At 47.9% G+C, this 19,566-nt stretch overlaps 1 protein-coding gene across 13 annotated transcripts in view; it reads left to right on the forward strand.

Moving 5' to 3' along the window:
* Positions 1-19,566, forward strand: part of LOC120372884 (myosin phosphatase Rho interacting protein) — a 172,631-nt gene that overhangs the window by 129,381 nt on the left and 23,684 nt on the right. For 9 of the 13 annotated variants that reach the window (XM_039490367.1, XM_039490368.1, XM_039490366.1 and 6 more), the window contains 7 exons: positions 891-947; positions 3,778-3,846; positions 4,416-4,505; positions 5,054-5,163; positions 9,302-9,893; positions 10,856-10,972; positions 14,519-18,403. In XM_039490367.1, the coding sequence (XP_039346301.1) occupies positions 891-947; positions 3,778-3,846; positions 4,416-4,505; positions 5,054-5,163; positions 9,302-9,893; positions 10,856-10,972; positions 14,519-18,403 (4,920 nt within the window). The remainder of the gene's footprint in view (positions 1-890; positions 948-3,777; positions 3,847-4,415; positions 4,506-5,053; positions 5,164-9,301; positions 9,894-10,855; positions 10,973-14,518; positions 18,404-19,566) is intronic. The other 4 variants (XM_039490376.1, XM_039490375.1, XM_039490378.1 and 1 more) reach the window with 1 other exon arrangement.

A 19,566-nucleotide genomic window follows, 5' to 3' on the forward strand; every position in this document is an offset into this window, starting at 1 on the left:
CCAACCCCCTGCTCAAAGCAGGACCAACCCCAACTAAATCATCCCAGCCAGGGCTTTGTCAAGCCGAGCCTTAAAAACTTTATCTGATTGGATTGTCAAACCCTGAAACCGAAGCCTGATTGGACCCCGCTAGCTGGTCAATGTCTGTGACGATGTTGAGCTTTGCCCAACTAGTCTCCATTTGGAGACCTCCCATCTGCTTGCTTTCCCCCTGCAAAATACCTTCTGCATGACAGTGGCCGCCCGGGTGATACCTAATCGCTGAAACATCAAGGCCTTGTTTGCAGCAGCCTTTTTCTTCATGTCTAGACAGCCGTGGTTAAAAAGTCAGCAGCCTTGCCTATGCCAGCGTTCCTGCTGTTGCTCCCTCTGGACCTCCCCAGCCTGGGGGGGGAATCCCAGTCGCTGTGGGGCAGGGGGGGCAGAATCCCCCACATCTCCCCAGTATCTGTGGGTGGGGGGATCCCCCGGAGCTCCCTAGCCCCCACAGGTGCAAGGGACCCTCAGAGCAGGCAGCAGGGGAACCCTTGCAGCTCCCCAGACTGGGGGAGAACCCCTGCGTCTCCTCAGCCAGAGTGACTCCCAGCCAGTGGGCAGGGGCTGCAGCTCCCAGCCACAGCAGGGCAGGGTGGTGGCCCCTCCTGCCTCCCCATTTTGTCGTGGACATTTTTAGTAAAAGTCAGGGACAGGTCACGGCTCTTGTGAATTTTTGTTTATTACCTGTGACCTGTCCATGACTTTTACTAAAAATGTCCATGACAAAATCGTAGTCTTAATTATATTGTATAAATCACTGCTGTGGGATTTCTCTGTGGTAGAGTTGGAAGCCGGCACTTCATCTGAATCCTCAAAAAGCTCTAAATGTCTCCTTTTCTTTCCTCTCCTTGCAGCCGGACCTCCTGAACTTCAAGAAGGGATGGCTGACGAAGCAATACGAGGATGGGCAGGTAAGTCTAGTGGGACATGTTCTTTCTCAGCCACTATCTTGGATGCTGTAGTCAGTCAGCATTCGTATGTAACCACGCATTAGCCCACCTGTAACATGGCATCCTTGGGGAGAGGACTGTCCCTTTTCCTTCTGGCTTGGTGCAGTTGTCTGTCTGCGTTTCTGCACATGGAATTGTGGCTATACGCAGAATCCAAATCCGGGGGTGCAGCTGTGTGGCTGCTCATGTGTGGGCAGGATAGATTCTTTCAACCCTGTCCAGCCCCTGGGGCAGGACTTGAGATTTCTCCTGTCAGAACTGGTAACACTGCTGACACCTGAACAGTACAGGGAGCTGCATTTCCAGGGCTTCCTACCTTGCTGCAGAACTATGAGGGCCTGAACTCCTGGTCTGAATGGATTAATAAGGGAGAAGAGGGGTGTGTATGTGTGAGAGAGAGACACACACATATTTTGGGTTCCTTATATGCTTCATGTGCAGTGCTCAGAATTTCTATAGCACTTTCCACCTTCCCATAGTAACAAATGCAAGGGTAGATCTGTATTAGCTCTGTTTTACACCTGGGGGAAACCAGATGGAGGCATCTTGGCAGACCGATATGCAGGGAGAACTCGGTCAAATCTAGAGCCTGGCACAGGCCAGGCAGCCATTGCTATGGGAGCTCTACCTATCTCCTCCATTGTAGAGGATTCAGGCCCCTGCATCTGAATGTCATTTAACAGGTTTCTAGGGAGTCAAGGTCAGCGTGGGCTGTAGCACTGGTTCTCTTGGCCTCATCTCCCTTGTGGTCACAGCCACCTGTTCAGCATCAGTAATGAGGTGCAGAACAGGCACCCTCAGAATCATGGGAACAATGAGAGAGAGCAATTAGATGAAATCAAAATGTCTCCATTAAGGCACTAATGGAAGCACCAGCTTCCCACCTCCCTCTCCTTCCCTTCGTGAGGGGTGTGATTAAGTGCTCAGCTCCCACAGTCTTAAAGGCTGGCAGATGATGATGATGAGCTGTGACTGAGCTCATGTTACTATTTATAAATAATCCCCTCCCTTGATTTTCCCCATGTCTTCCCCCTGCTCCCCCCAATCTGTTTGAGGAGATAGTGTGGGAGGGAGTGATGTGGACTGTGTAAGTTGGGGCTAGGCTACAGATTCTGAAGCTTGGGGAATTGGTGGGGAGTCCATCCTCTGCTCAAAGTGCCGCTACCATCAGGAGAGCGACTGACTGTAAAAATGACGTCGTCTTTGTTCCTTGCTTTGCTGCACATCCAGTGCGTTCGGTTTAGCAGTGCTCTTCTGCCTGCCATCATTGCAGCTCAGCCTGCTGGGTGAAGATCCAACCTCTGCCCTTTCTATTAATCCCCAGCACTACAGATTGGAATCATAACTTAGTCAGCTCTTTAGGGGGCCCTGCAAATTGAGATAAGAGATCCAGGTTTGGCAGGGTTCGGTTCTCATCAGGAAATGTCTCTTTCCATCAAAACAGGGCTGGAAACACAAGTGCATTTAACTGAGAGGCAACACTTACAAGGGAAAGCATAGAACTGTTTGGTCTGGTTCTCTTGGATGGGGGAACTGAAATCTCCCTGGCAGCAAGTCAAGGGAATTAATATGGTCATTAAACACTGATCGTTAGCTACAACACTTTGAATGAAATGCTAGGATGCGAGTTCTGAAAGAAACGCCTTTCTGTATCCATCCATTGTCTCTTGTCTCAGGGACCACTGGTCCGACCCACTATGGCCATTTTTATGTTACCGTTAGAAGCTGGGACTGAATGACAGGATGGGGATGGACCACTTGATAAATTCCCCTGTTCTGTTCATTCCCTCTGGAGCACCTGGCATTGGCCACTGTTGGAAGACAGGATACTGGGCTAGCCGGACCGTTGGTCTGACCTAGTACGGTTGTTCTCATGTTCTTATGTAAATTGTAAGCTCTTTGGATCAGTCCTCTTGTTCAAGCTTTGTGAAGTATCTAATGCAGTCCATGACAAGGGCTCCGAAGCGGTACAGTAATATAAATAATAGTAATAGTTCAGTACTTTAAATTGACAAAAACAAGGGGGAAATATTTGGAAGTTATTGTGGTTTTTGTTTTTGCTCTTACCACAGTAGATGTAGTATGAAGGACCCTTGCAAAGACAGTAGGTGGGATCCAAATAACTGATACTAACTACATGCAAAATGCAAGGCCTAGCAACATAGACCCACTGCTGCTCTGGCAGGATTGTAGGGGCCTCTGAAACAGACAGGGAACGCCACTAGAGGGGTCACAAACAAACTCTTTAAAGGAAAACCACCCAATTCCTATACACTCCAGAAATAAACAGGAATGTTATCTGTCCAAATTCATAAATCATAAAGAACATGTCCTTCCGAGCTTAAGAATGCAGCCATTAAACACGGTGTCTTGTCCGTAAACTGCAAGGGTAGGACTCTGAAGGTCCGGAGAAGGTAGCATATTTGTGATGACTCTTCTGGTCATGGCCACGTGTTATTATTGAGTGATGGAGCCTTTGCAGCTCAGACTGTTTGCTCAACAAACACCCGCGCTCAGACAGGAGAGGATCCTAAAAGTGGAAGCCACATGCTTGACTCACCTCAGCATCCCTTTCCCTCTCTTGATCTTTCTACTGGCTTTCAGCTGTGAGAGCTTGAGTACCCCACCAGAGCACAGAGCTGGTAATTGCAGCCTGCCCAGCTGTTTATACAACAGAGGGGATGGTCAACTGGTCTACCTTTACCTTGGTGAGCTGTGAGGTGATACCGCAGCCGCCTCGGGCACGGGAAGGGAACAGCTTGTTAAAGGGCCTGCCTTGTTTGTTTCCTAGTGGAAGAAACACTGGTTTGTGCTGACGGATCAGAGCCTAAGATACTACAGGGATTCCGTGGCAGAGGAGGTAGGTGTCTCTTTTATCATTGCAGAGTCTGACAAAGTCCCAAATGATTCAGTGGGCCCGACTCCTAGTATTGCGCCTACAATTCTCCATATGAACACAGCTGTGTCCTGGGTGGGGAGTTCAAGTTCCCGGCTGGATTTGTGTTTGTGCCTCGCAAGTGAGCTCAAAGATTAGAAAGCCTGGGGGTGCATTGAAGTTAATTGGGTGCTTCCAGCAACAAGAGCATCCCCAGCAGTGCTCATTCTCAAGCTCCCAGTCCTCAGGGATTCAGTGAGAGGCAGAGCGTGGTGCAACCCCAGATCAAAGCCACGTCTCTTCCTGAACAGGGGTTTGATCACCCTTTAGCCCAACTCTGCAGGTCCCTTGATGGGGCTGAAGCATCCATGTTAATATGTCTGCATGGGTTCTACTGCGTGTCTCGCCATAAGTCTTTGATGCTGAGAATGAGACTGCTGATCTTGTGGAGAAGCTTCCTAAGTGGCTTCTTGTTAGATGCCGCTTTTGAACGTGCGCGTGCACACTTTTAGTGTGCAACAATCCCTACAGTTTTCCCTTCTCTCCTTCCCCAGGCAGCTGATTTGGATGGAGAAATTGATTTGTCTACATGCTATGACGTCACGGAATATCCAGTTCAGCGAAACTATGGCTTCCAGATCCATGTAAGAATGCTTTGGGGAATGGGAACACTGCTGCTGTGGGGAGCAGTTGGAGTGAGGGTGGCAGATGTTTCCTTATCCCAACAGACTCAGTGGTCTTTCTCCAGCAGTCACTAATGCTGGATGGATCAGATGCAGATGAAACTCTTATAATACATCTCACTGTGGATACTATCCTATGGGAAGGGAAGTGTCTTCCTGACTCCCCTCAGGTGGTGACCAGTTTGTGCCCTGAAGCATGTGATTGTCTACTCATTGATTCATGTTTTGATTAGTAGTTGCTGGTAAGAAATGGGGACAGGAGAAAGGAGTGGATTCGGCGGTTCTTTCACAAATACCCAATGAAAACATTCTTAAGGACTTGAGTGATAGACATCTGTCAAACTCAGGGCTTGTCTACATGGTACCGCACTATGACCTAGATTTCTAGAGTCTCTGCACTGAGGGTTGAAGAGTGGGTCTGGGGAGTGAGTCCTGGCAACCCCTTGAAGGGAAGGGAAGTGCTGCCCAATAGAATCAGCCATGTTGACTTGCTCCTCCTCTTTGCCTAGACTAAAGAAGGGGAATTCACCCTCTCTGCCATGACCTCTGGGATTAGACGAAACTGGATCCAGACGATTATGAAGCACGTTCGCCCCACTGCCGCTCCAGATGTGACCAGGTAAAGAACTAGGAAAAGAACAATGCCCATCTCTCCCATCTTACCCATCCCCCTCTATCCTCTCACTTGCTGTGCAGAAATACCCACCCCCTTTCTGACTCTGTTTCTGGTCCCTCCCACTCCGTGTTCTGGCTACTCCCATTCTCTGGGCTTAGGCTGGACACCCTTTGCTCTCCTGCTGTTTTCGCAATCAGCACAAGACGCATAGAGCCAAAGTTCCTCCTGTTTTGCACACCGATGTGCTTGCATCTGCTAATGGTCATTTGCACACCCACCTGCCTGACCTAGAGGCACGCACCTGTATTCGTGGTCACGCTTCGATGTGTGTGCAACCCCAGGTTTGGGGTTGGTTATATTGGGTCTCCCCTTTCCTCTCTTCAGCGAGATCAACCTGTCACCTCTGCAAATGCCTCTTTTGAAATTAAAAGCTGAATTTGCTTGAACTCCATTTTAGTCTGTGCTCAGTGAGAAGCATTTCTTCTCCTCTGACCTTCCAGATAACTTCTTCCCCTTCACGTAAGACATGGGGTGGCCTTAGTCCAACTGGAAAGCCTTCAGTACAAGAGGAAGGCTCTCACAAATTTCATATAGTACCTGCTATCAGACCTTGCTGCTGTGGGCAGAGTGGGCTTTACTTTCTCTCAGCTAAAAATTATCATAGTTTGGCACTGCATCAAGCCACACACATCCTGATCCCTGGGTTCTTGGCTGTCTATTGTGTAGTGAATGATGATGCACCCACACAATTAACCCCTTTTCTCTTATCCATACTCAACTGGTAGCCACTGAATTTGTGCCTGATTCCCCCAGCATCAGTGGAAGAATTCTCTCCACCCAGTGCTGTCTATCCAGAGATGTTCCATGATCTCTTTCCCCTCTCCCACTTAAATACCCCACTCACTGCTGACAGAGCTCTCATGGCTCTCTGGGAGTCCTCCTCTGTCCTCACTCCTGCATATGTTTGATTTCCATGCATTCCCAGGAAAAACTTCTCTTTGAAACTATCGGTGCTGAAGCCCAGGTTGGAAAACTGTGTTCTCTCCTGTATTAACGTTCTGTGGTTTGTATCTCTTGTGAGTCACTGCATGCTCCCCGTTTTCTGCACTCCAGATAGAAAGTCCTGAAATTTTCATTTCTTTTTAAAATTAAAATAAGAAAGAAGAGAAGAAGCAACCTGGTCTTGATACTTGATTTCCCCACAATGGTATCTTCCGATGTGCATAGTTACGAAGATGGACAAGACCAAGTAAATTAGAGGGGACAGTTTAACCTCTAAGGATTTGTGTAAATTCTTGTTTTGTCAAGTATCAGAGGGGTAGCCGTGTTAGTCTGGATCTGTAAAAGCAGCAGAGTCCTGTGGCACCTTATAGACTAACAGATGTATTGGAGCATGAGCTTTCGTGGGTGAATACCCACTTCGTTGGATGCGGCACAAGCACTGGGAGGGAGGGGGGAGAAGCAGGACGTGGCAGTGCGCTCAGGGGAGGAGACGGAGGTGAGCTGGGACGGGGGTGGGTGAGGAGCTGCCGCTGGGTGCAGAGCACCCACCAATTTTTCCCCGTGGGTGTTGCAGCCCCAGAGCACCCACTGAGTTGGTGCCTATGCCTTCACCCCACCCTCCTGGCCAGCGATTGCCTTTCCAGGGCAAATGCGGGCTGAGGTAACTCATTTGAGCAGAAGAAAAATGGGTTGGAGGTGGGAAATAGTCAAGCATTATTAATGGCAATGTGTGGGCTGCTGGGCACTTCCAAGACTTTCTTTTTATCTCCTAGATCAGTGCCACTGCATCCTCCTCAGTTGGTTTCTAAATACTATTCATGTGACGTGACATGTAATCTGTGCCCCTCTGGAATGTGCAGAGGGGAAGTAAGCCGGTAACAGATATGACAACAGGGCATTCTCGAGTCGTTTTGAGAAGTCTGGGGTCAGAGCTGTATCATTTCAGTCTTCTGAAAGTGGCTGGTAGTCCAGGGATTCTCTTTGTTCCCAAACCCCGTTCTGTTTTAAGACAATGTCTCTTTACTATTAACTTTGTGTAAAATGCTGTTTTACCAGTTAACCAGATTGACTTGCTGGCTGTATGTTTGCTTTGGAAACATCTAGCATCCCTTTAGGGCCTCAGGCATGAGGGTCAAAAGTAGCTCTGAACTCAGATAGTGCAGTTTCATCATGGTGCAGTATGGAAGTTTCTTTTGTTAGCTGCGGTGGGCAGAGCTGAAGAGATTCTCTCCAGGTGGGTTTTCAAAGATAAACCTGAAACTGCAAGAGTTTCTTAAAACTAAGCCCACCTGAGCCGGTAGTTTGTGGGTGAAAGTGCATCGGAAGATACTAGCATAGGAACCAGGCAGTGTCATTCCCTTATGTTGCATTCTTTGGATATGTGCACATATTGGTGGGGTACCGTGGGGAGGAACCTTTTTGTTGTAAATGCTCCAAGGAAATCCTCTGCTGTTTGCCAGCATTTACAGTGGGCATATCTTCATGCATGTAGCTCCAGTCTTAAAGTACTGCGTTAATTTTAGTTGGCTGCAGTGAACGCCCCATACGAGGGCTCTATGGCTCTCTTCACTGCACCCTCTTAGAAAGCTAAGTAGCTTGACACATCAAAGCTTGCTGAACGCAAATGTACTTTAAGCTAAGTACAAATGTGGGGGTGCTGTCCCTTTAAGGAGCAAGATCAGGGCACAGGTAGGAAGGGCTGGTCAAGCTGAAAGTGAATTCAACAGCGCGGATGGTGTTACTGGGAAATGGTACCACTTGGGGCTCTGTTACCAGCAGGGTTTGAGTGAATGCCTCCCGCACCCTCCGGGCCAGAATTATTCTATGGGAATCACATTCCATGGAGTTGGCTTATTGCCATTTTATTTGTTTTAATTCTAATCTGCATGTACAAGGCTGGCATGTCTTCATTTCTATTGAATAATCCAGGACTTTATTATAGGTTCTCCTTAGAAGCTTGGACATACATTTCCTTTCCCTACTAACTTTACCCTTTCCTGCTTGACAAGTTTACATCTCCCCCATCCCACTCCCCTCTAGCTCAGCACTAGAGGGCCATTGCTTCCTTTGATTTACTTTCTTGTTTGAGCATTCAGCATCATCCGTGACATTTGCAGTAGCGTGCACAGTGCTTGTGCTGCTGCTGGCCCAGCGGGGGAAGCATAAGAGCACATGGTCTCCCAGTCCGGGACTGCAGTGTTGATCACAATTCCAGGGGCCTGTGTTTTCAGTACAGAGAATGGCATGGAGAAGTTCCTGAGTGAGCCTTTGCCAAGCTCGGAAAAAACGTAAAGGTGTTACCAAACCCCTCCCAGATGGTCATGTGCTTCCCTGTGCTTCCTCTTCCGTCACTGCTGAATCTCAGCCTCCTTCTCCATGCCTTTTTGAAGCTACATCCCAGAATCACTGTGGTAGTGACCGGTTGCAGTATTGCAACAAACACATGACTGTGGCCTCATTAAATGAATTGGGTGGAAGGATCATGATGGTTAGAAAGAGGGCTTCACGGGGGGGATGGAGTGAGGACTGGATGGCTCAGAAGGGATGTACTGTTCAAAGCCTACCCATGGTGTTAATGATTTATAAAGTTAGCACTTGAGGGCTGCTGGCTGGCCTCAGCCCTGTTCCTAGTGGACAAGTACCCACATCCCAGTACTGCCATTGGTCCCTTTGTTGGCAGTCTCAGCAGAGAAGGCCTAGTCCCGAGTGAGCAGCATAGAGAGAACTCCTCTCGTGCCTAGCAGGGTGTGTTTGAAGGAGGAGTGGGTCTCCCAAGCCAACGCTGAGGCGCAATGGCGAGGGGACAGTGTGGGGAAGTTTGCACTGCTACCTATGCTGCCCTGCTCTGATGATAAACTAAAGGGCTTTGCGTCCTTGGGCTGCCAGCTGGCACCTTCCATCAGCACTAAATTCACACACAGAGTTCAAGGGGAAAGGAGAGCAGTAGCTCCTGGCCGAAGTCCAGATACCATGAGGCGCTTCAATGATGGTGGGAGAGGCATGCCCTGAAACGCACATGGCATTTCAATGGGCTTTGATCCTGTCTCTGTGGCAATGGCTCTTTGGGCACAAGTGTGATCGTGGGCTGCATCTCTGTAGTGGGCTGAGGGATGTTTTCTTTCCTCCTCTGTCCTAACAGCTCCTTGCCGGAAGAGAAAAGCAAAACCAGCTCTTCCTTTGAGACCTGTCCAAAGCCAAGTGAGAAGCAGGACTCTGACCAAGCTGAGATGGATCCTGAGCAGAAGCGGAGCCGTGCCCGGGAGCGCAGGCGAGAGGGGCGCTCCAAAACCTTTGACTGGGCCGAGTTCCGCCCCATTCAGCAAGCCTTGGCACAGGAGAGAGCCATTGCTGCAGAGTCCTCGAAGAGCAGCTCTACGGCCTTCCCCAGGGAACCCAGCGCTCCGGACACAGACCCCGGGGAGCTGGAACGGGAACGTGCTCGGCGGAGAGAGGAGAGGCGCAAGCGCTTTGAGATGATCGATGCTGTTGATGGGGCAGGCCCAGAGGACGTATTGAGGATGGAGGTGGACAGGATCCCAGGCCTACCCATCACAGGGGAGGTGAAGCCACAGAATGTTCATGTGGAGATCGAGCAGCGATGGCACCAGGTGGAGACGACCCCTCTGCGGGAGGAGAAGCAAATCCCCATCATGCCCCTGCACCTGGCCCAATCGGAAGACAGAGACGACGGGATCCACAAGCAGCAGCTAACCTCACTGCTGGAGAAGGAGGTAAAATGAGAGGAGTAGGGAGCAAGCCAGGGCTTTGGCTCCAAGGGGCTCCTTGAGCTGCCGTAACCTGTGTGGTGATAGGCCTTCATGTTACACCAGAGTAAGTCATAGCTGGAGGGTTCAGTCACGGGGTGAATTTATTGCTGCATTAAGAGCAAAGAGGATAAGTGGACACTATAGGGCCCCTTTGGGGAAATGCAGCCCCATAACCCTGGCATTTCCCATTCTCTTCCGATTTGATTGTCTCTTTGTTGTGTCTGCATCTCCTGGAAGGACAGTTATTGCAATGGGGATCCTTTGGCATCTTTTTCTAGTCAAGCCAGACCAGAGGCTGTAGTGGTTGTTTATTAACAAGCCTTCCACCGTGACCTGAGCAGGATCTGAACCCAGGTCAAGTATATTAATGCTGTCTGAAATCAGGCTTCAACTTCTGAACCTGTGAGTGTGATTTTATATGTGCACATGCACACAACAGCTCAGCTGACCTGCACACCTTGTAAGTGTACAAAGCTGGTTCTGCTTATCTGTCACTTACAATGAGCAATCTCGTGGTGTTGATGCCATAAATGAGCTGGGAAAGGAGGGGATAGGAAGCTCAACTCACCTGGAAGAGGCCCAAGTCTGGCATAACATGGGTTGGTTGCTGCAGGTCAGAATTAAGGTGCTTTAGCAGAGCTGTCAGAAATGAGCTGTGGTCAGAGGAAGGAGAGCTTGCCTGGATTAGGCCTGGCTCCTGCCAGTGCTGTTAGTCCCTCATTTCAGTAAGCTTCAAAAATTAAACAAATGCACAACGTTGGGGTTTTCTGTGTTTGGTTTGAGCGAGGGGGGTGTTGTCGAATGAAATAAAGCCCCAATCTCAGCAGGAAGAGAGGAGTTCGCTCCATGCTAAGTGCTTTTGAACCACTTCCTCCTGTGCTTCCTCAACCAACCTTTTGGGTTCTGTCTTTGTCCATTTCCAACAGTTGGAGCAGAGCCAGAAGGAGGCATCAGACCTCCTCGAGCAGAACCGGGTCCTGCAGGGCCAACTGAAGGTGGCACTGGGCCGGGAGCAGAGTGCCAGGGAAGGCTACGTGTTGCAGGTAGGAGAGTGAGAGAGAGAAATCTCCATCTTTCGCTGCATCTGCAAATGAACTTGTTGGGCTTCAGTCCAGGGTGCGTCCAGCGTGGAGCAGAAATGTGCAGAACTTATTGTGCCCCAAGAGACTTTGGCCTCTCTTAAATGCTGCCATCGTCCTTTCCTGGCTTCATAAGGAGCATTTCTTTAATAATTCCTTTTTTGTTCCAGTGGTCTGGGTTCTGGTGGAGAGGAACTCATCCCTCTAGGGCATCCATATCTGTGTAGAGACAGAAGATATGATAGCCAGCAAGGTTTCACTAAAGGAAAATGAGCCCCAGATGCATAGTGGAAAAAACCTTGACAAAGTTCACTTTGATGTCAGTGTTGATGCGTGCATGCACCCCTGTCTCCTGTTCTGTGCATTCAGGGCTGTGAATTCTGCTCTGGCCACATGGCCTTTCTAATGGACCTCTGTAGTGGCTTTTGGCTGTATTAAAGGCTGATGGCTCTGAACCAGGCCTGGAATTGTGTTTTGGAGTGGTTAGGAAAGGAGAGAGGAGCAGCTACTCTCTTCCTCCCCACTCTCTCTTATAGGCTCTTAGATACAGCCAAAGAAGTCTCCAGCAGTGCCTCAAAAGGAGGGGCAAAGCTTATGGAGCTGCAGTAGGCTGGCTCAGCAAGAATTCATTCTTGTTCTGTGATCTAGGTAGAGTTTTAGCTGCTGACTTTTACATGGTCAAACCTGCTGTGGAACAAGGTGGCTAGTGGCTGTGCTCTACGTTGCCACATGGTGGGGGCGGAGGGGCTGGGTTTGGCATCCAAGGCTGTGCCCACTTTCTGGGCTGGAAGCACTGGGGAGGTAGCATGCTTAGCCCAAGGGAGGCGAGAAGCACCAATGTGTGCTTGGTCAGTCACCCCTCTGGAGGAGGAGAAGGAGGAGTGATCTGTTAGTATTTGTACTGTGGGAAGGCCCAGAGGCCCCAGTCAGGATCAAGGGCACGTGCTGTATGAACATATAGGAAGATACAGTCCCTGCCCCAGGAGCTTACAATCCAAGCTGCACAGAACCTCCTGTGCAGTGTTTGTCCAGAAGGATGGAGTCGCAGTCTGGGATCTCTGGGGAGGGAGGAATTCCCTAGGTTCTGAAAGGAGAGCGGAGATCCTTCCAGGAGGAAAACTACATGGGCCTAGCAAAGTAGCCAGCTGTGCTGCAGAGGAAGCACCCTAAGCTTCCAAGAGGGAAGAGCTTCTCTTAACATGCCGCTGCCAGTTCTCTTCCAGACTTGGGAGCTCTACCTAGCCCCCTTAAATTGGAAGAATAGCTGGCAAGAAAAAGGGCTTGTGAGGGTGGAGAGGGATAAAGGTCTTGGATGGGCCAACCCATGAGGAGAGGAGAAGAAAGCTTAGACAATTCCTGTGTTTATTAGCAAATTCCCAAATGTTCATTGGACTTGCCACTTCATGATCTGCAGCTGTAGCTTCCTGTTCTTAGGCTGTGTTTGATCTTCTGTTATGGCAGCAACTCATGTTGGCTACAGGCCCTGGGCAGGATCCCACATTTCCACAATAGACCAACTGTGGCTTCCCTAGAGCGAAGGCATCCTACCTCCCTTAAACTGAAGCCCAGCAAATAGTAGACCAGCACAAAATTGGCTACCAAAACCTACTCCACCACGCTTGATGTTCTGAGTTGGCCTTAGTGCCTTTGAAGTTAGGAATAAGAGCGAGAATCAAAGTCCCTAGTAGGTGGTAGCAAATCAGCTTTAATACAATACCAGCCAACCCACTTTTTCATCTAAAACTAAATTGAATCTTGAGAGTCTGAGAATGTCTTTCTTCCCCCTCCCTGCCTTTGATGGCTGCCTTTGCATTTTCTAATTCCGGTAGGAAGCAGCAGAGCCAAAATTTCATGAGAGAATTGAGTATTTCTAGTCCAGCAAGAAACCATTAGTATCTGAGAGAGGGATCCTGTTCCCTGTTAACCATCGAACAGTTTACCAAGGGTTGTGGTAGGTGCTCCATCACTGGCAATTTTTAAATCAAGATTGGATGTTTTTCCTAAAGTTATGCTCTGGAATTATATTAGAGACGTTCTCTGGCCTGTGACGTACAGGAGGTCAGATGAGATGATTGCATATGGTCCCTTCTGGCCTTGGAATTTATGAATCTCGGAGAGTTCCAGCGCTACTCTGCAAACCCAGAAAGTCCAGATAAACTTTAGGGTACTGACCTGAACGGAGCTTCTGCATTTTTTTTAAGGTCTTGTCCACCCCCAGTCCTTATCCTTTTACAAATACCTTTCATGGGCATTAATACTGTTGGCTCTGGACTGGCATCAAACACCCTGCACATTTCTTAATAATAATACAGTTGTCGAACAAGAACCGGTACTGACGCATGCACCGTGCACTGAAGCTCTTGTAACCTCTCTGACATTTCTTGCTGTTAAGTTTAATCACAACTGAAATATCTGGAACCCTGTGAATTCTAACAGGTGTGAAAGCGCTAGCGCTCACTCTTTCTCTTTTAGATCCCGGGAATGTCTTCCAGCTCTGGTGAGGGAGGGGGTCGCTTGACTAATCTGTCCTGGGTGGATATTCTTGCATGTTTTTGGTGTTAAGCATGACTTTAATGTAAGATAACTGAGTGTCACATCTGTGGGCTTTCCCTGCCAGCAAACAGAGTACAGCAGGCAGGCCAAATTCCTAGGCTTAACGCTGTGCTTCTCTTGCCTCTTCCTGTTTGTGTATTTCTTTTAAAGATATATAATTTCTGTCGACTTATGCATGACTCTCTTTGTGAGTTTTCTCTTTGCATGCTACACTGCTTTGGTTTGAATCTCACAAAGGTTTGTTTGTTTTATTTTACGTTCTCATCGTACCTGTTTTTCCCTTTCACTTGTCTTTTTTTACAGGTAGAGAGATTAGATCCTCCCCGCTCTTAAGATTTAGTCATATATTTTTAAAAAGAGGAGCAGCCAGATGAAGAAGCCTGTTTAGCCATTATAGAAATGACATCACTATGGCAGCCATCTCCCCTTCCTGTGGCTTGGCAGGAAGTGATGTCATTTACTTTCAACCTCACTTCCTGTTGTTGTTTTTGTTCTGAAGGACTTTGTTACCTGGAATTGTGCACTTTTTGTTTCACAACAAACTAAACAAACAAACGCACCAAACTGAGCAGCTCCTCTCTCCCCAACCTGTTCCCTTCCCTCCCTCTCGTCCTCACTCCCTTCCAGCCTTTTGTCTCTGTTTTATTTACTAGTGTTTCCTTTTCCATTGTTTTGGTTTTGTTTGACTTGCTTCTCATAGACTGTTACCTTAGAGATGGTTCAGTGTTGTTATCTGTATTTTCTGTTAATCAGAAGCAGCTATTGCCCCCTTTAAAAAAAAAAAAAAGTGGTTTAAAAAAAATTGTGCCAAGAACAGAAACCTTCCAAAATGGGAGCATATGGGTAGCAGCCAAAACAATCCAAGGAGCTTTCCCATGGCCAGACCTGGCCAGAGGTGTGACACTCAGAACTGGGACCCAAGTGTTACTAATCTAGTATTTAATCAATTTTTTTAAGACCGAGGTGGCAGCCTCACCATCGGGTGCCTGGCAGAGGCTCCATAAAGTTAATCAAGACCTCCAAAGTGAGCTGGAAGCCCAATGCCAGCGTCAGGAGCTGATCAATCAGCAGATCCAGTCACTGAAACGTAGCTATGGTGAGGCAAAGGATGTGATCCGGCACCATGAAGCCGAGATTCAGAGCCTTCAGGCAAGGCTCAGTAATGCTGCAGCTGAGCTATCCATCAAAGAGCAAACTCTGGCCAAGCTGAAGAGTGACTTGAAGAGTGAGAAGGAGAAAGCCAAAGAGCAGCTGGAGGAGTGGCAACACAGCGAGACCACTCTGAGCTCCCAGTTAAAAGCCAGTGAGCAAAAGCTAAAAAATGCAGAGGCGCTGCTGCTGGAAAAGACACAGGAGCTGAGGGATCTTGAAATGCAACAGGCATTACAAAGGGACCACCAGAAAGAAGTGCAGAGGCTCCAGGACAGGATTGCAGACCTGAGCAGGCAGCTGAACGCTAGTGAACAGGCTCGGATCCTAATGGAGGAGAAGTTGCAGAAGAATTATGAGGCTTTGTTGGAAAGCTGTGAGAAGGAAAAGCAGGTTTTAATACAGAGTCTGAAGGAGGTGGAGGATAAGGCCAGCGAGTATGAGAATCAGCTTCAGAACAACGAGCAGCAGATGGAAATTCTTCAGAAAGAGAAACTGAACGCAAAATTTGAAGGCAGCGAGATTGTCCACCAGCTAGAGGAGCAACTGGAGATGAAGGAGGCCAGCATCCAGAAGCTTGCTGAGGACATCAAGGAACTTGAAGGGGAGAGAGATCAGATCAAATGTAGGTTCCAAGAGCTGATGAATCAGGTTGAAGAGTCAGATAATGAAGTTGCCAAGTTGCAAGCAAAGTTGAAAATGGAGGAGACCAACTATGATAAGTTGGAGCAATTGTACGAGAAAGTATCAGATCAGTTCCAGAGCGTGCAAAAGGTGCTGGAAGAAAAAGAGGAAGAGCTGAGACACGTTAAGGAAATGCACTTGAGAATTGTTGAAAAGAAAGATCAAGACCTCAATGAGGCTTTGGTTAAAATGGCAGCTTTGGGCAGCAGTTTAGAGGAAACAGAAGTAAGGCTACAGGCCAAAGAAGATGTTTTAAAGAAGTTAGCTAATGTGGACTCAGTACCGTGTGCTAAAGAGAGAGAGGACTTCTGCACTAATCTTGAGGCTGATGAAAGTCACATTCCAGACATGCCAGCTCCTGAGGGGCTTCCAGGTTTGAATTATGCACTAGAGGAGGAGGATGCTGAACGTCCTGAGACCAACCAGAGACAGGCTGGTGAGCATACCATGTTGAATGCGGAAGAACTTAGGTCTCTGTTAAAGTCTACAGAGTTTCAAGACAGAGAGCCACTACAGAAAGCCTTAGCGAAGCCTGATATAGGAACCCTAGGTGCCAAAAGACAAAGAATCCGCTTCTCAAACATCCAGTGCCAAAAATACATCCATTCAGATGGGTCAGAGAAAAATTGGACTAGTAGCACGTCTTCAGACACAAGCCAGGACAGATCACTGTCTGAGGAAAGCATGTCATCAGAACCAGTTCTTGGTTACCCAGCCTCAGGAACCAGTGACTCTGAGACTTATCTCTCAATCATCCATTCCCTGGAAACCAAACTTTACATCACGGAGGAAAAGCTCAAAGATGTGTCCATGAAGCTTGAAAGCCAGCAAGGCCATAACCAGGAAACCTTGATAGCCCTCCACCATCAGTGGGCCAGCACAGAGTCCCAGCTTAGGGAACAGCTCCAAGCTAGCTTATCCGAAGTTGGTGCTCTGGTTTCACAGCTGGAAAATGAGAGACAGGAAAAGTTCAGAATGATAAAAAATCATGTCAATGAGCTGGGAGACTTCCAAGTGAAAAATGATCAAACCCTGATCTGTTTAGAAAAATGCAGAGAACAGCTAAGGGCTTTACCCAAATCTGACAAGGAGAAAGAGAGAGATTTGTTTCTTACCACTCTGTCCAGCATGGAAACCACCTTGTCAAATGCAATCCAGGTCTTGCAAGGGACACCCATCTCCTCTGATTATCAGCAGAGTGAAAGCTGCGTGGCTCAGACTCCAGCTGCAGAAGAGAGTTTGCTGGAGGAACAGAAACTCATTTCCCAGCAGCAGCAAGTTGAAATGTCTGATGGAGACCAGTTAAGATTGCTTTCTGAGAGGATAGCATTTGAAGCCTCCCTGATCAACCAAATAGCAGAATCTTTGAAAAATGCAAGCTCAGAGATTTCCCAGATTCTCAGAGAGATTCATGGGACAGCTGAGGTGGTTTTTTTAGAGCCGGCAAATGTGTCACACACAGCAATCGCCTTGGCCAACATCTTATCTAAGAAGCTGCTACTGGAAGGTGAATTTTGGAGCCAGGTGGAAGAATTGAGAAAGCACTTGGGCACCAGAGAAGAGGCGGTAGAAAGCAAAACAGAAGCAGTTAGTTTTAGTTTTCCCCAATGCCTTGTCCAAACAGTAGCTGATGCTACATTGATCAGGGCAGAACTTGGTTTTGTTGCACAGAAGATGCGAGAGTCTTTTCATCAGAGGTTAAAAACAATTGAAGAAGACCTCCACAATACCAAAACAGCTCTCCAGCAACATAAATGCATGTTGGAGGAAATCATCAAAGCATATAGGACCTCTGAATTTGACAGGGTTATGCATCAGATTTCTGAAGCACTTGAAATCCAAAAGGATGCTTCAGAAAGAACCCAAACCTCTTGGGATAGGAGCCATCTCAAGGTGATGCCATGTCAAGATTCAGCCAAGATGATGCAGGCCCATGGTTTGCCAGACCATAGTAGTGAAGCACTTGTTGCCATTCAAGAAGACCTTGCCCAACAACTAAAAGAAAAAGCAAATATTCTTAAAGAAATATCTGTTGCCTTACTATCCTTGTCCCCTGAGGAAGCCATACGCGATTGCCAGAAGCTCCTAAAAATTTCTCAAAGTCTTTCATATCATACGTCCATGGGAGATCTTGAGCGCTATTCATCATTGTTAGTTCAAGATGCAATTATCCAGGCTCAGGTTTGTTATGGGGCTTTCAAAGTTAGACTCGAGTATGAAAGGGAGCTAAAGTTTTACAAAGAGTCCTTGCAAAACATGGATGCTCTGTGTCAAGAACGCGTAAAGACGGTGTCCGCCCTTCGTGAGGAGTATGAAGACTTGCTTCGAAAGCAGCAGAGTGAATATGCTGAGATGATAGCCATCATTGAAAGAGAGAATGTAGACCTTAAGGCAAAAGTCTCTCAGCTGGACAGTCAGCGGAAGCTCTTGGAAGAAGAAGAGCACAAACACAGCAAAAACTTATGTGAGTTACAAGGCAGGTATGAGGAGGAGATGCAAAATGTGATTGAGCAGTTGAATAGGACGGAGGACACTCTGCAGGCAGAGAGAACAGAGGGCCTAAATCAACTTGATGCCATCGTCCGAGATAAGCAAAACATGGAGACGTATCACCTTGAGCAAATGCAAATGTTGGAGGAAAAGTTCCAGGCCAAGATAAAGGAACTGCAAATCATCCACAATAAGGAACTGCATACTTTGCAGGAGCATTACAACCAGAACCTGCAGTGCTTACAAGAAACACTAGACAATTACCAGAGGCAGCACCCAGAAGCTTTGCCTTCTGAAGGGTCTGAAACCAGTGACGGGAATGAGTGGGCAACAGATCAGCCCGAGGGTGGGATGCAGGTCTCCGAGAGCGAGTTAAACTCCATGCACGGTTTGAGAGAGCGCATTCAAGAGCTGGAGGCCCAGATGAATGCCATGAGGGACGAACTGGAGAACAAGCACGTGGAGGGGAATGCTTCAGCACTGAGGGAAAAATACCAGAAAGACTTTGAGAACCTGAAGGTTTTGAATACATTTAATTTTACCCCATAACCCTTCCTTCCTATCAATGCAATGTTCCAGTTTGTTGGGAGGCCCTTCTAGTACATATAGTTCCCCATGCAGGGACAGCACTCCCCATAAGACCTAAGACAGTTAAGAGAAACCAAACCAATTAAAATGACCTGTAAAGTCTCTCTCAATGCACGTTAGTTTTCTCCATGCTTCCCTTCTCTGCGCTGGGATGCATTCTAAATGTATTGCTTAGCGCTTCCAGTCTCTTGTACCTGGCTGTTTAAAAAAGCTCAGGCACAATGAGAGAGAATTATTTGATTGGGAACGGTGGCAGAGGCTGCTGGTGATTTAGTGGTGGGAGTCGGCGTCCAAAATGGCTGTAATAATGTCACACTGCAACCGAGCCTCCTCAAACACGAACATTGCAGTGTTCTCCTCATCCCTGAGTCATACGTTCTGGGCAAAGCAGCTTCCCAGAGCTCTTTCCCGGTCTGATCAAACTCCCAGCCCAGCTCCCTTGACTTCAGAGCCCTAATGCGAAATGTAAATGTAGGCTCTCAAAATGTATGTTTGTGGGAGGAGGGGAGAATCTGGCTGGTTAAAAGAGGACAAGTTTTATAGACGAAAAATTAATACTAATCTCGGCTTGATGTGGCTAACAGGGAAATCCAGTGTTGCTGTTTTTTCAGCAGTTTTTTACGTGACAAACAGTGCACAGTTTGAGCCCGGAAGTAGGTGCAGAAACAAAGTTTGAAGGAACAGGAGCAATGGCCACAAAATGTATTTACATAGGATGTGCCACCATTCAGGGCTGGCTATAAAAACAGCACCTGGCATTACAGCTTCTAAAGACTGTTGATTTTTGAACTTGAGACCATTTCCAGCTGGGAGCTGGTTCTGTAGCGGTGAAATATGGACTTGCTAACAGCGCTTGAGCTGATTTCCAGGTTGAATATGGAGCTTAGGTACCAAAAGGTCAGCCAATCCAGACTGCAAGCAAGGACCCAGGGTTCGTGCACAGAAGCAAGTCAGACAGAGGTGCTTGCAAGGGAGCAATAATCCTCCAGAGTCAGCAAAGGGATTTTAAAGTGATGAGAGAGCCCGAGTCCCGCAGCAGCATTATTTAACGGTGGAAGGCTTGGAAGTAAGGGATGGGGCTAGGGTTTATGCCA

Source organism: Mauremys reevesii, linkage group 10, assembly GCF_016161935.1.
Source record: "Mauremys reevesii isolate NIE-2019 linkage group 10, ASM1616193v1, whole genome shotgun sequence".
NCBI classification, from domain to species: Eukaryota; Metazoa; Chordata; order Testudines; family Geoemydidae; genus Mauremys; species Mauremys reevesii.